The sequence below is a fragment of the Eublepharis macularius genome, chromosome 2 (assembly GCF_028583425.1).
Source record: "Eublepharis macularius isolate TG4126 chromosome 2, MPM_Emac_v1.0, whole genome shotgun sequence".
In the NCBI taxonomy this organism is placed as follows: domain Eukaryota; kingdom Metazoa; phylum Chordata; class Lepidosauria; order Squamata; family Eublepharidae; genus Eublepharis; species Eublepharis macularius.
Window position 1 is genome coordinate 72819200 of NC_072791.1, and position 15785 is coordinate 72834984.

Sequence of the window (15785 nt, forward strand, 5' to 3'; positions counted from 1 at the left end):
TTCATTGCGCACAGAAGCACACAGAAAGGAATTGGTGACACCAACAGTGCCTTTCTGTTTGCTGTTCCCCTCCCCAGCACAAAGCAAGCCTTTTGCAAATCAATCCCTATAAGGTCAAGCCCTCAGTGCCAATACCATTGCCCAGAAGACCTTGAAGATAAAGAGCACACATGTGCATTGTGCACATTCCCCTTACTGCCAATGGAGTTATGCTACACTAGGGCTCAGTCTCTCCCCTTGAGATCCGATTGGTTGGTTGCCATTAAGGAAAACAGTTAATGAGATTGCCATCTGCTGCTGCTGGCCCAGTGCCTGCTTGCCTGCTCTGCTGTGTGATAAGAACCAATAAGAACCAAACCAAAACACACAAACTTTTTGGTGGTGGGAATTGTTACAGCTTTATTTCCTAAATTTGTTTCATCATTCTGAAAGCCACTTTAATGAACTGAGCCAGTGATTTCCGGGTGTGTTTTCAGCTCATTTGTTTTGTTTTGCAAACTCCTAGCAGTAACCAACTCCCCACTCCCACATGAAAGTGCCCCTCTGGACCCAGTACAGATCTAATCCCATGCTCTTCTGAACATTTCAGTTTTGCACAATTGGTGGAATGATAGTAGGGGGGGCCTTCCTGACCTCCTCAAGCAGGTTTTTCCACAAGGTGAGAATTTATGTGAGCAGCTGGCATGGCACAGCATAGTAGGACCTAGGGCACGAAGGGCCTTCATGGTGATAATTAGTCTGGTAACTGATTATCATACTATAATTCTTTGTTATACTTGACTTGCAAAGAAGTAGTTAAACACAGTTTGATGCAACCCCTCAAAGGGCTGTGTGAACCAGCCCTAGAATTTTACAGTTATCCAAGCTCAGGGAGGCTCACCCAGTGAGCTTCCTTGACAAAGCAGGGATTCAAACCCAGGTCTCCCAGATCCTAGTCTGACACTGTACCACAGTGGCTAAAGATTGCTAACTCCAGGTGGGGCCTGGAGTTCTCCTGGAATTGTGACTGATCCCCAGATTATGGAGATTAATTCCCCCAAAGGAAATGGCAGCTTCAGAGGATAGACTCCATGGTATAGCATAGATAGATTATAGGTGAAATCCCTTTCCAACTCTCTCCTCCACAGGCACCACCCCCAAATCTTCAGAAATTTTCCAGGCCAGAGTTGGCAACCCTACAGAGATATCTTCTTATATGGAGCAGGTGTAGCATATCTATCTATCTATCTATCTATCTATCTATCTATCTATCTATCTATCTATCTATCTATCTATCTATCTATCTATCTATCTATCTATCTATCTATCTATCTATCTATCTATCTAATTCAACGTATACCCCGCCGTTTCCGCTAGTGGGCTCAGGGCGGCTTCCAACAAATATATTATTAAAAATACAATAAAACATAAATAGTATAAAAACCAATATTGATACACAGTTTTATATCAGCAGCATAAAAATCCATGCGCCACCAAACAAATCTGGCCACTACAGAGTCACCACAACCACAGGTACTGCCATGATGTACCTCCAGGGCGGCTGCAAAAGGAGGGTGTGGCAGACAAAAAAGGGGACAAAAAGCTGGGCCCTAGTCAAACAGCTCCATCTTGCAGGCCCTGTAGAACTGTAAAAGGTCCCGCAGGGCCCAGATCTCCATTGGAAGAGCATTTCACCAGGCTGGGGCCAGGGCAGAAAAGGCCCTGGCCCTACTTGAGGCCAGCCAAATGTCCCTCGGTCTGGGGACCACCAGAAACTGTTTATCCACAGAGCACAAGGCCCTACAGGGGGCACCTGGAGTTGCTACACCTGCCACACCTGATCCTGGAGGTTCCCCTTTTCAAGTCTTGCCTCTTCCCCGGCCTGTGCCCCCTCCATTCCCTTGACCACCCCAACAAACTCTCCTGCCTATTTTTCATTGAACTGTTATGGCTACTCATAATTGTACTCAGTACAACAAAGAATTTTGAGCTACAGGCGTGCCACAGCTATGAACACACTGCTGTAGTGCATGTGATGATATAATGTCACTTTCAATACTGACAGAACTAATAAATGCTTAGTATTATTGTTGTTAATATTATTATTGAATAGGAATGCATGTGAGAAAATTTAACAAGTGGTGATGGAGCCTTCTATGTGGCATTTGTTTTAATAACTATATTTCTTCTAATATATTTTAGTAGATCTACACAATTTTTAAACTAGACCATTAGTGAAGAGAGTGTTATCATTTTTCTGCCAGTGTGCTACTTGCAAAAACTTTTATGGAGACACCTATAATAGGGGTGAAGAAGTAGCAATAACAGCTGTGTAAACTTGTGCTCCGCTTTCTGCTAATGGACTCATATCCTTAAGCGGGGCCTGATTTGTTCTCTTTGTGAAATGATTCACCTTGGACTGTAATGAAACTGCTACCAAAATGGCTAGATGACTTTGCTGAAATCCTAAAGACATTCTCCTGGGAACAATCCCTGCAGAATAATGTGAGACATTTCTGAGTAATCATGCCTAGGATTGTTTCTTTTGTAGCCTTGTTGGCTAACAGACTGAGCTCTACAGAGCAAGAAATTCCCCACTTTGAATGGATTCACCAGGTGGTCTTAGCTTAGCCTGTCAACCTCCCTCCCCAATCTACAATAATGCTTACCTAGCAGGGTTGTAATGATTACATCAGATGAAGCCCTTAAACAATAGAAGGTTATACAGAAATACTATTATTGCTATTGGTGTATCCAATGCTAGTGAACTTGGCATCAATCTGTCAGAGATGGTACATTGATATTATCATTTCTCCAAATCTCCAATATAGGAGGAGAGGCATTAGTGACAATGATAGAATACGATTGGTCCTTATTCTAGTGATGGTCTTGATGCCAGAACTGTCCTACAGCACTGACAAAGCCAGTGAGGAAACCTATATGTAGCCATCAGCATATTTAAGTTTCCCCAACAGGGCAAATAGTGGATCCCTAGAGCTGTTCCAGGTCTAGGAAATGCCTTGGGGGTGAGGGGTCCATCTCCCTGTGCACTGTGTTCCTGATCCAAATCAAGATTCCAGACACTTGAGAACTGAGTTACCAGCTTAGAACGTGCAAGGCGAATCTGATCAAAAGTCCTCTTGGTTGACCTGGGGAGGACGCAAAGCTAATGAATTGTGATTCTGAGTATCAGCACCATTACATACTTCATCAGTGTTCCTTGAAGCATTAATGCATAATGTAAGAAATCTATACCTCCTTTTATCCTCTTTGGTCTCAATCGTCTTCTTCTTGTCCCTTTATTTCAGATTGCTGACCTGATAAGAAGATCTGTTATCTGTGTACAGTGGAAGTTAAATCTTGTGTATGGCGTGGTTAAGGTTGCAACCTGTCACCTCAGCCTTCCTCCGCTTTGGCCTCATTACCTTTGTACTGTTTTTACATGGTCTGCAGGTGGACGCTGGCACAGGGGCAGTTTCCCCCATCATAGGACAGAATGACACATGCTCAGGTTCTTCTGAGTGCAAGGAAGGTGTCATCTTGCCAATATGGTACCCAGAAAACCCATCTCTCGGGGACAAAATTGCCAGGGTTATTGTTTATTTTGTTGCACTGATCTACATGTTCCTGGGAGTTTCGATCATTGCTGATCGCTTCATGGCATCCATAGAAGTCATTACTTCACAAGAGAAAGAGGTCACAATCAGGAAATCTAATGGAGAAACTACTACAACCACCATCCGAGTGTGGAATGAAACTGTTTCCAATTTGACCCTCATGGCTCTTGGTTCCTCTGCTCCTGAGATTCTTCTGTCATTGATAGAAGTATGTGGTCATGGGTTTGTTGCTGGTGAGCTAGGGCCTTCTACCATAGTTGGCAGTGCAGCTTTCAATATGTTCATCATTATCGCCATCTGCGTCTATGTCATTCCTGATGGAGAGACTAGAAAGATAAAACACTTGAGGGTTTTCTTTGTCACAGCTGCATGGAGCATCTTTGCGTATATTTGGTTGTACATGATCCTTGCAGTCTTCTCTCCAGGTGTGGTCCAGGTATGGGAAGGCCTACTCACTTTGTTTTTCTTCCCTGTTTGTGTCATCCTGGCTTGGATAGCAGACAGAAAGCTTTTCCTTTACAAGTATATGCACAAAAGGTACCGTACTGACAAGCACAGAGGTATTATAATTGAGACGGAAGGGGATCACCCCAAGGGGATTGAAATGGATGGTAAGATCATGAACTCCCACTTTCTGGATGGAAACCTGGTGCCTATGGAAGGGAAAGAAGCAGATGAATCTCGCAAAGAGATGATCCGGATCCTCAAAGACTTGAAGCAAAAGCATCCAGAAAAAGACTTGGACCAGCTAGTGGAGATGGCCAATTACTATGCTTTGTCTCATCAGCAAAAGAGCAGGGCATTCTATCGGATTCAGGCTACCAGGATGATGACTGGAGCAGGCAATATTCTGAAAAAGCATGCAGCTGAGCAAGCCAAGAGGAGCGTTAGCCTGCACGAAGTGCGGCCAGAGGAACCTGAAGAATTCATTTCAAAAATTTATTTTGATCCTTGCTCCTACCAGTGTCTTGAGAACTGTGGTGCTGTCCTCCTAACCATTGTTCGGAAAGGAGGGGACATTTCCAAGACAATTTATGTGGACTATAAGACAGAAGATGGTTCTGCAAATGCTGGGGCTGACTATGAGTTTACAGAAGGTACAGTTGTTTTGAAGTCAGGAGAGATCCAAAAAGAGTTTTCAATAGGGATCATTGATGACGACATCTTTGAGGAAGATGAGCATTTCTTTGTGCGCCTCAGTAACCTCCGGGTGGTTGAAACGGATGACCCTCCTGAGCTCAACAACTTGCCATATCCCAAGGCCATACTTGCCTCTCCCTGCGTGGCTACTGTGACTATTTTGGATGATGACCATGCGGGCATCTTTACCTTTGAATGTGATGTGATACATGTCAGTGAGAGCATTGGAGTGATGGAGGTGAAAGTCCTTAGGACCTCTGGTGCCCGAGGCACAGTCATAGTCCCCTTTAGAACAGTTGAAGGGACAGCAAAAGGAGGGGGAGAGGATTTTGAAGATGCTTACGGTGAGCTGGAGTTCAAGAATGATGAAACTGTGTAAGTATCTCACTTTTATAATTTCTTCAGTGATCAATTGTTTTTAACCTTTGAATTTTATTCCATCACAGGTAAACTTGAGCCACACAGAATGGATTATTATCTCTCCCTCTCCTCCAGTCTCCATACTTAACTTCTCCAGGCAAGGACCCTACAGCAGTCTAGTCTCTTCTGCTCTCCTCTTACGAGTGACTAAGTGGGGTTTCACATGCCTCTTGCATGGCCTAATTGGAAGACATTCATAACTTTACCTAAAGTATTACAATTCAAACAGGACTAATTGCTGTTATTCCTAAGGACACCGAGGCCTCACATCAGTTGTCATATTGACATGCTATTGGCATCATTTTTGGCTGCAGAACCTAGATCAGTATGTCCATCTAAACAGCTAACTTTTTTCTCTTTTCTTTCCAGCCATCAAATTAATCATTCTCTTTTTTGTCACACAGTTCAGTGTGAAGACTGGTTTGAAAAGAAAAATACTTTAATTAGTTTTAAATGAATATGTCTGGACAATAAGGTAGCTTTCAGGAATAACCCCCAGGCAAGTGATTCTTACCTTCTAAAGAATTTTCCTCCTCTGATGCATACAGCAATTATTCCTGTTAATAAAATCTTCCATTAGCCAGCAATAATGCCTATTTTTTGGTTGTAGTTTGGAAATATGTCCATTTTACACCACCACTTATTCTGATCATTTCATTTGATTAAGGCTAGTCTCTGCAAGATGCCTTCAGTGCAATCATCTCTTTTAGCAGAGTTTAACCCCTGATAGCCATTAGGGTACAATGACCAGTCTCCAAAGCAACTATTTCTCCAGGGGAACTGATCTGTTGTCTGGAGATCAGTTATAATTCTGGAAAATCTCCAGGTCTCACCTGGAGGTTGGGCAACCCTGTCTGGGTCAAATGCTCCCTTTTCTTGCTCCTTTCCTCTCACAGTGCAGGAAAATAGAAGACTTCCTAGTTCTATGTGCCTGCAGTTCCTCATCCCACTTTAATCCTGGTTTCGAATCTGGGTTTGTAGGCCAGGGAACAAAGCAGTTTGTTTTCCTTTGGACATCATAGCAGATCAGTAGAATCAAGAATGATTCAGTCATTCAGGTATGCAGCAGGAAAGAGGGAGAAACTAGGGGCAAATGGGCTGGAGAAATTAATATCTTATTCTTGTCATGAATGATCCAGTATTTGTTCTTCGTATCTCAAGGCAGAAATTGTGTCCTTTTGCTAGAGATGATGAACACGTGTTTTAAATTTTTTCAGCCTGCCCCGTGACACCCTTACAAGCTGCATTATTCTGCTCAAATCTTAACCTGGTCAAGATTAATTATGCTGCCCTCATTTTCCAGTATAGGAAAAAGTATATCTTCAGGAGGACATTTCAGATGCTCTCTATCTTCCCATGAGGAAAATGTCCTATGTGTCTGTGTACAAAAAAACAGGGAAGCACACTTCCCTCCCAGTATCTGACCTAAGCCGCTACTGTTGCAAGAACTTTCAGTGATAATGATAGGCTTTTGGTCCTCTTATATTAACTCTCACAAACAAGCTTTTCGCATCTACTCTCCTATTATGTGGGGAGCAGAAATGTGTTCTGAGCCTCAGGCATATGTAACTTCCTTGACTTCTTCATTTCCCACATCAGAGTTTTCTCTTTTCGGGATGCATTGTGCTCTGCACCAAAACTATGAAAGCTCACCTAAAATAGTTGTTTCCATTCATTTCCAGTGGTACTGCTAAAGTGAACCTCTTGCTGAAAAACCACTGTGATATAGAGCCATTCAGTCAGTCAGGACTTCAATGAGCTAGTACCATGTAGAAGTTGTTGATGTAGAGAATGCACTACCTTAGAATTCTCAACATATTTGGGAGAATGTGTGGATAGACTGTTCTGTGTGAGTGAGTGCAGGGACACTTAAGTGCCAGGAAAGTGAACTTACTTGGTAGCCCAAGATGGTTGCACTGAATGTCTTTTTTTTTATAAATGTAAGTGGAAAAGATCTGAGTTTCATTAAAATTGTACAAAAATACCACACCTTGAAAGTTTAAAAATGTGAGATGCATGTGATTAAAACTACCCCAGAATCAAATATGAATGATGTGGGAGGCAGAGAGAACCTGCCACAGGGCCTTGCTTGCTGCTTCTATAATTCCAGTATGGTCAAAGTTTCCTCACCTGTATTGTGGGAGGTGGGCCAGGAGAAATTATTTCTCTGTTGGTGGATAGATGTGTAACAGTAATCTTCATTACATTTCTTCATAATAGTTGTGTGCCATCAAGTCACAGCCAACTCATACTGACCTGAAGACCATGGGGCATTCAAGGCAAGAGAGAGGTTCAGAGTCAGTTTGCCATTGCCTCCCTTTGCATAGCAACCCAAGTCTTTCTCAGCCGTCTCCCATCCATGTACTAACCATGGCAGATCCTGCTTAGATTCCAAGCTTTGACGGGCTAGTCTGGGGTTATTAAGATACTAGTCTCTTAGAGATGAATGACTGTGAATTTGACAGGTGTCTATCAACAACCCAGATTGCCCACCCCAGCTGATTTCCACAAGCTGTTTGGAGCTGCTGTACTCATGTCATTGCAGCATTGCCTCTGAAGCTCCCTGTTATTAAAGATGACACCCTTACAAGCAGCATTATTCTGCTCAAATCTTAACCTGGTCAAGATCAAGATGGGTAACCATGTTAGTCTATCTGTAGCAGTAGAAAAGAGCAGGAGTCCAACAGCACCTATAAGACTAACAAAATTTGTTAGTCTTATAAGTACTACTGGACTTTTGCTCTTTTCTACTGTTATTAAGGGTGACTCTGTTATTTGAGAGGCAGTGTAGTGTAGCGGTTAGAGCCTTGGACTAGGATCTGGGAAACTCAGGTTCAAATACTCTGCCATTCAAGCATGCTGGGTGACTGTGAGCCAGTCATACACTCTCAGTCTGCTCTACCTCACAAGGTTGTTTGACAATAGAATGGAAAACAGGAGAATGTTATAAACCACGTTGGGTCCCTATTATGGGGGAAATTGAGGCATAAAGTAAGTAAGTAAATAAATAAATATGAGTCAGTCCTGGCTACAGTATACAAATCCTTTTGTCAATCTCTATATATGTTTGTATTTTTATGTTTTGTTTAATTGTTTTAAATAGTTTATATACATTTGTATTTTAAACACTGTTTTAATGTTTGAAATGTTCACTGCCTTGAGGATCCTGAGTTGGGTGGAAAGGCAGCATAGAAATGTTTAAATAAATAAATAGAATATGAATTTGAGGTCTAGGGCAGACCTGCTGTCCTAGCTGTACAGCTTTAACGTTGCTACCTGCCCTGCACCACCTGTTTCCCTCCCAAACAATTAGTGCATAGTGTGGACCATTGGAGTGCTTTGCTGCCTGTCTTTATCCCCATAGAGTCTAAACTCCATAGAGTTTGGAGCCTTGTCTCACATAAACTTGCCTTCCACTGATGACACACAAGCCATTGTCTCAGGCATCTCGGTCTGCAGTCTTGACCTCCACTCGAGCTCCTCCACTCCACTGGAGGCTCTTTCCTTGGCTCTGCTTCCTATTGACATGGGTCTCGGGCTGTCCTTCCCATAACCATGTTATTCTGTTCTATTCATCTACATACCATTTGGCTGTGTTAATGCACTCAGATGCCTTCTGAGGAAATAGTGTGATCACATTTGCATTAGACTTGTACATCCCCCCCCCCAAATAATTCATTGAAAAGTTCAAGAGCCAGTTCTTCAATACTGAATTGCTGCAACACTGGTCCCTGAGTGTGTTCACAAAGGGCAAGTGTGAGATCTACAAATCTTCAGCAGGACTTGTGCTTTCACCCTGAACCCTGAGACCCCTTTGGATAAAGTCCCATTTTCTTTAATAATTGATTTCCAGATCCAAGTTGCTGTTTTGGAAGGTTCATATATCAACTCTTTCTCACTTGGCAGATCCCCCAAAATAGCAACTAGTGCAGAAGAATGAGAGGTAAATTGGACCAATCTTTTTTTTTTTGTTCTATATTGATCCCAGAACAAGGCTTTGATGATGAGTATCAAATTGAATATTCAGGGATTCCCATTTCTAAGTTACCTACAATTCAAATAATTGGATCCAAAGGTACTAATGAATTCAAAGTTGTTATTTTTGCTGATTTCTTCTATGGGGGAAACATTTCCCAGGCTTTCCAGGCAAAGAGAAACCTTAAGCATAGGCAACCCCTGGCCAAAAGCCAGTCCCAGTGCAAGCCCCACTCCCTATACAAGCTGAACCAACAAGCTCAACAGAATACAGCAAGGAAACCAATGTCAAACCAGAGAACCCCAAACTGAAGCAAGTTGTGTAGGTGGTGGTGCTAAGGCTTGCTGGACAACCTGTTGAGTTTAAAAGGTGGCCAGCAAAGGCTTGAAGGGCTCTTTTGGAGCTTGGGGATGGAGGCAAGATGGGAATTCATGGCCTTTGTGGAGAAGAACTGGCAGAGCAAGAAAGAGGGCAGTGGAGTGGCTCCACGTGAAGTGGCTCCACGTCAGGAGAGTGGCACAAGGCTTGTGGGGGACAGGAGGCAGCAGGCAGGGAGGACAGGAGAGGAGCCAGCTGGGAGCCACGAGGACTCAGCCTGAGGGACATGATCTTGCCTTCCTCCACCCATGTGCTGAAAAAAAAAAACCTTGGAGAAGTCAGCCTGCAGTGTTTGCTAGATTAAACAGAATAAACCCAATTTAATCTGGCCCAATAGTATCTGGCTTCCTGGATCTGATCTGGGATCCTCTGTTTTGAACTGCCATAGTTGGATCTTCCAGATCAGTGTAAATGCTGCTAATTAACCAGTATATAAATGCCAGCTTGCACATGCCATGTGTTAAATTGTTGGTTTTTAGTGTTAAACTGGAAACAAACCAGTTGTCTGAGAAAGTGATTTTTTGGATGAGATCTGTGTGCCTTTTCTGTGTACATTTGTGTTTCATATACTATATACAAATGGTATAATTTATGATGGAGCTCTTCCTTTAATTAAGCAAGCACTTCTATACAAAAATACAAGAAAGAATATTGCGGTACCTTAAAGAATAGTGCATTTATTGTGGCATAAGGTTTTGTACTTCATCTGATGCATGAAGAGCATCCTCAATCAGCAGTTATCTTTATGGGCTTAGAAGGCCATGCGATGCAGTGTGTGACATTGCTATGTAAGCGGTCACTGTGCTTAAACTCTAGTCCATGAAAGTTTGTGACAATAAATTCCTTACGGTGTCCTAACATTCCGTTCTGTAACATACTAACATGGATATTCCTTTGGAATCTGTGGAGATTTGTTTGACTCAATACCAATGCTTATCTACTTTGGATAGTAATGCCCTTGGGTTCTAGTAAAGAACAGCTGGTGGTGGTGAATGCAAGGTTAGCACTTTTGAGACTCTGAGTCAGTGCCATTACTTTAGAGCAAGGATTCAAGTATGGTTGGTTCCTTCCATGGGATTTCTAAGCAGAAGATCCATGGTTCAGTTATTCTAATGGAACTACAGGTCTGTCACAATTTCAGTATTGGAAACCCCCTTTTTCTAGGAGAGTATTGATAGCTTTATAATGTTGATAATTCTAAAATCCCTTTTCTCCCCATATACCACTTCTTTCTTTCCATTTATTCTCTGACTATCCTTTTCTCCAAATTTCTACCAGAGTTAACTAAATGAAAAGTTTTAAGGATTTGTGGAACCTCCACTATCAGCTCAGAAATAATTGGTAGCCATACTAGTAACTATAGCAGTGCCCTAAATGAATGCTACACAGATAAATATTTCTATTAGCTGCTCTCTGGTGGCCTGTAGAAACTAAAATCCTGTTTCTTTGCTTTTTTGTAAGCAGAGTAAGGCCTTCTTCACTTAACTATCACTTCCCACTAAGCAGTCCAAATCCAAGGATCTGATGTCTTTGAAACAAACAGTTTAATCTACAATACTTCCAATGATCAGATATTTGAATAAAGGGACTTTGGTTTCCACAGGATGCGTAAGAAACCCAATGGAATTTTAAAAAATCTAAATGTTTGAAGGCTTGAATAATGGGAAGTTCTTTACTGTCTGAGTGAATGTTTTGTAATAAACATCATCTTGATGCATTACATCCTGTGCATTCAATGTATGTCAGGGGTTGCGGATCTGATAAGCTTTCTGCATTGTCTCAATACTTAATCATGACTGACAGATTTTACTTCCTTACTTTGATTTTCACGGCATGCTGGTGACATCAGACTCTTCTCAATACATGGGTTCTGCATTGGCTGGAGTGGCTGGAGATGATTTTCAATGCTGGTTGAATGCAGATTGGTTGAGATCTGTAGGGCGTGACTTTCCAGAGATTAGGATCAGGTGGTGTTGGTGTTTCAGGAACACCTTGACAATAGCTTGAACCAGAGAAACACTGGGCTGATCTTTCCCCTCTTACAGCCTTTGCTGACAGGTGCGGATTGGTACTGACCCCTGTCCGTATGAAGGACAAATGACATACTGTTGGGGTGGGTAGATGAAGGAGAATGACATGTGGAGGGATTTATGTGACAACTTCAAATGAAGGAAAGTCCCTGAGGCCCAAATCACCCATGGCTGAAATGAAATATGGAGACACTGAAGACGTGATTAGTATTCTTAGCATTATAAAAGCCTTGGGTAGAAAGGCTATGAGAGTAATTCACAGGGCATGTGTTTGCATTATCTTAGAGGGAACACAAGAGTTTTTGCTTGCCAAAAACCACAGACCCAAAGTGGCTTATTCTGATTCAGGTCAAAAAACTAATTTAGTTTTTCAGTGATGCCACCCTTGCTCACAGTGTGATAAGGAAGACCTTTGATATATGAGGTGCCTTCGTGACTTGTGTGAAGTTCATCCATGTATGTTTATAAACATGGGCAAAATGTCACCTTCCATCTGTTTCTACTTTGCCAGCTTGGAGTGCAGTCCTAAGCAGAGTTATACCCTTTTAAGCCCATTGACTTCAATAGATTTAGAAGGGTGTAACTCTGTTTAGGATGGCATTATTATTTCACTGATTGTGGCTTGTTCTCTTGATAAATTTCCCTTCAGGCTAGAACTTCAAACTGAAGTTGAATCTTGAGAAAGTGAAGGTTGCCTGGCCATCCTGTAGTTGGGAAGGGGTAAGATTGCCCATAATTAGTCACTCATTATCCCTGCCAAAACATATGTGTTGCTTTGTTGCTGCAGATGATTGTGATAACCTTCAATTTTTACTAATTTTCAGGCTGCATTTTTTGGGCAATTTGTTAGGTCAATTATTGGAATATACTGAGTGTAGGATGGTACAGTTCACACAGGATGCTTGCCTCTAGATCAGGACAGGTGGGAGGGAAATATGACACTGGGTTGTGAATCTGATCCAGATTCAAGATGATGGCTTCAGCCTTGTGACTTGGCTCCAGTGTACTTCACAGATTTCATTTTCTTTTCCTGTCTTTTGCTTAGCATTTTGCACAGGATAGGAGAGAACCCAGAGCTTTCTTGGTTGTGATCCCAGTACTATGGAATTAATTGTCTTTAAAAAATCTATTTCAGTCATTCCCTGAAGAGTTTTGGGATTGAAAACATATTAATTGCATGTTTAGATATTTATCTACCTTTATTTAAATTCTGTCACACAAATATGGGAAAAGATAACTTTTGTGATGAGTAAATATTTGAATAATTCAAAAATTTCACAATAATATGAATTTGAATTTTGCAATAATATAAAGTATATGTTGTGTAGAAATTAACAGTGCCCTGCTTCTTAGTACTGTTGTGAAAAGTCAATAATTATGAACTGTTTTTACAGTAATTTGCACTTGGAAACACACACACACACACACACACACTTTATTTGTGCTTTTATGTTCTTCAAGGTAAATATATTAACAGATAATAGAAATCAATTTATAAACATTAAAATAATCTCTATCTCTATAGAGACTCGGCCTGTTGTGCTAAGGCAGGGAACATAGCCTAAAGCACATGTGTCCCAGCATTGCTCATCTGGGGCCCTAGGACCAGGTCTTGGACCTAACCTGAAAAGGGAGGGGAGCATCTGAGCCAGAATTTCTTCCAGCTGAATCATAGACCCTTAGGGGCTTCTGGTACTTTTAAGAGCAGGAAGAGAGGCAGCATCAGCTTTTTGTGCTGCACCTTAAACAATGGCCTGAGACAATGTGTGTAAATACATGGAGGCAATGGGACCTCATACCTATGGTATGTCAGAGTAGATTAAAATTGACAGTGATTGTCCATCATTTTTCTTATATAGGATATTTGAAAGGGGAATGAATCTGTATTCATACCAGTGCACTGAAAGCCAGTCTATAGGAATATGATGCCCAATATCATTTCCTTTTAGCTTTTAATTTTTTCTCTAAAAATATTAATTATACATTGGAAAGGGAAGCCATTGATCTACTTTTTACCATCCAGCATATCTGAGAATGATGCTGACAGCTGCTTATATGTAAATCTCATCTTTGAAAGCTCCATCAAAAAAAGGTTAATACTCATGTTAATACAATCAGAAGACTTGCCAAAACATCATAGGCGGTGATAGTGCAAACATCATCACTCTCATTAAATTACTTACCAGCTGAATATTGTATCCCAGGGTGGGAAACCAGCCAACACTGCCTACTAGATTGACACTGGGCTTCATGTTACAATGATAATCCCAATTTACAAGGGATTGGAGATGCCCCTGCTGACGTGGAAGAAGTTCTCTGTTTTCAAGGGCTGTTTTATACTTCAAGCCATAGTGTCATACACGAACAAGAGAAAATAATTCCAAAGATAGTTGGATTCCTTTGCAAGAATTTTATGCTAAAGGGATATCAAATAGGCCTCTAGATATCAAGTTAACCTTTTAATTCACCTTCTGACCCAGGACCTGGGTAAACTGATCTCTTCTCACGGAAGAGGAGGCCATAAAAGAGGCCTGGTATCTGTTGTCACTGTCATCCCGTGGTGGAGAAATTGATGTTTTTCTAGCCTTTTGGTGCCATCATAAAATCTGGACCCTATGGGCAACATGACTAGGGTTTGGCCTGGATATGGAGTCTGGGGAGGCTGGTCCTAACTCAAGAGGAAGGAGTGGGGGAATCCATCTTTCTGAAGAAGGATTTGAAAAGATCTGCAGTCTTCTGTTTGTGTGTTTCATCGGTGATGGAAAAAGGAGGAGGTGGAGGAGGCTTGGGTCTGTTCCCAGATTCTCCAACAACAACAACAACAACAACAACAACAACAACAACAACAACAACAACAACAACAACAACAACAACAACAACAACAACAACAACAACAACAACAACAACAACAATGCCATTCGATTTATATACCACCCTTCAGGAAAACTTAATGCTCACTCAGAGCAGTTTACAAAGTATGTTATTATTATCCCCACAATAAAACACCCTATGGGGTGGGTGGAGCTGAGAGAGCTCCAGATAGCTGTAGCCCAAGGTCACCCAGCTGGCTTCAAGTGGAGGAGTGGGAAATCAAACCTGGCTCTCCAGATTAGAGTCCCGTGCTCTTAACCACTACACCAAACTACACGAAGATGTGCACCCATCCTGAAGGATGCAAAGGTATCTCTGTAATTCTCAAGTGCTGTAGCTAGACACTAGTAACTTCCTTTTCCTTTTCATATTTAGCTGTTAGTCTTAGTATGCTATATCTTCATATGTATTTTGTGCTCTCTGTTTTTTTTATATTCTAGTGTAGTCCAATAAAGAGCTTTCTTTGGTTAAGAACAAGCTATGTTCAAAAAGTGTCCCCATCCATTGGCCTACTGGTCATCCATTTGCTTGTCTTTGCGCATGGTCAAAGGTTCACCAGTTTCCAAATGGCTGGTGAGGATTGAAATTTGCATGTTTCATGGTGACAGAGAATGAAGGGAACTATGACTAGGAGGGAATGAGAAGCCCCCCCCTCCCTGTTATAATACTGTCAATTGCTATAAGTCCTAGGTAGTATAGAACTATGCAAACTCTTGCACAGCTACTTGTGCAAGCATCTACAGGACAACACTAGTGGTTCCTTTTGTGTAACTCTTGGTTCCAGTCCCAGTTTGCCTAACACAACTTTCAAAGTGTACAATCAGTCATATTTAAACTTTTCAGGACATGGATGATCCAGTATAAAATAGGGATGGGCAAAGTTAGTGGCCTTATGTTTACTAGCAAGAATAATTGAATCTAGCATAAAAAATAAAGACCAGCTGTGACATCCCTGAGTGTCAAGCAGTTTTGGATAGTTGTCCAAGGAAGGTGTCTATACTATATCCAAAGTTTGAACTCCTGGGAAGGCATTTAGCACCATGGACAGCAATGAAAAAGTTCTTTTGTTCCAGAGGTGACTTTGTTGTTTAAACTATGAGGATTGATGTGTCTCATACAATCCCTGTATTCGCAGAATAAATTTATTTTTTGTTGTACTGTTCTTAAGTGATCTGATAGATGGGGCAATGCCAGAAGGTGAAGTGTCCCTGTGATTTGGGACTGGCAGAAACTGTTCCAGCTTATTAAAGTGCTATACATCTTGCCGCTGGTGCTGCTGTCCTACCTTTAAGCAAACGAATCGTGAATAAGAGCTTTGTTCCATTTTTCAGCCACTAGAAATAGGAGAAGTATAAGAGCAATGCAAATGATATC

The 15785-nt window shown here is 41.6% G+C and overlaps 1 protein-coding gene across 8 annotated transcripts in view; it reads left to right on the forward strand.

The window, feature by feature from the left end:
• Positions 1-3345: 3345 nt before the first annotated feature.
• SLC8A3 (solute carrier family 8 member A3) overlaps positions 3346-15785 on the forward strand; it is a 208752-nt gene continuing 196312 nt past the window's right edge. For all 8 annotated transcript variants that reach the window (XM_054972595.1, XM_054972598.1, XM_054972596.1 and 5 more), the window contains exon 1: positions 3346-5111. In XM_054972595.1, the coding sequence (XP_054828570.1) occupies positions 3346-5111 (1766 nt within the window). The remainder of the gene's footprint in view (positions 5112-15785) is intronic.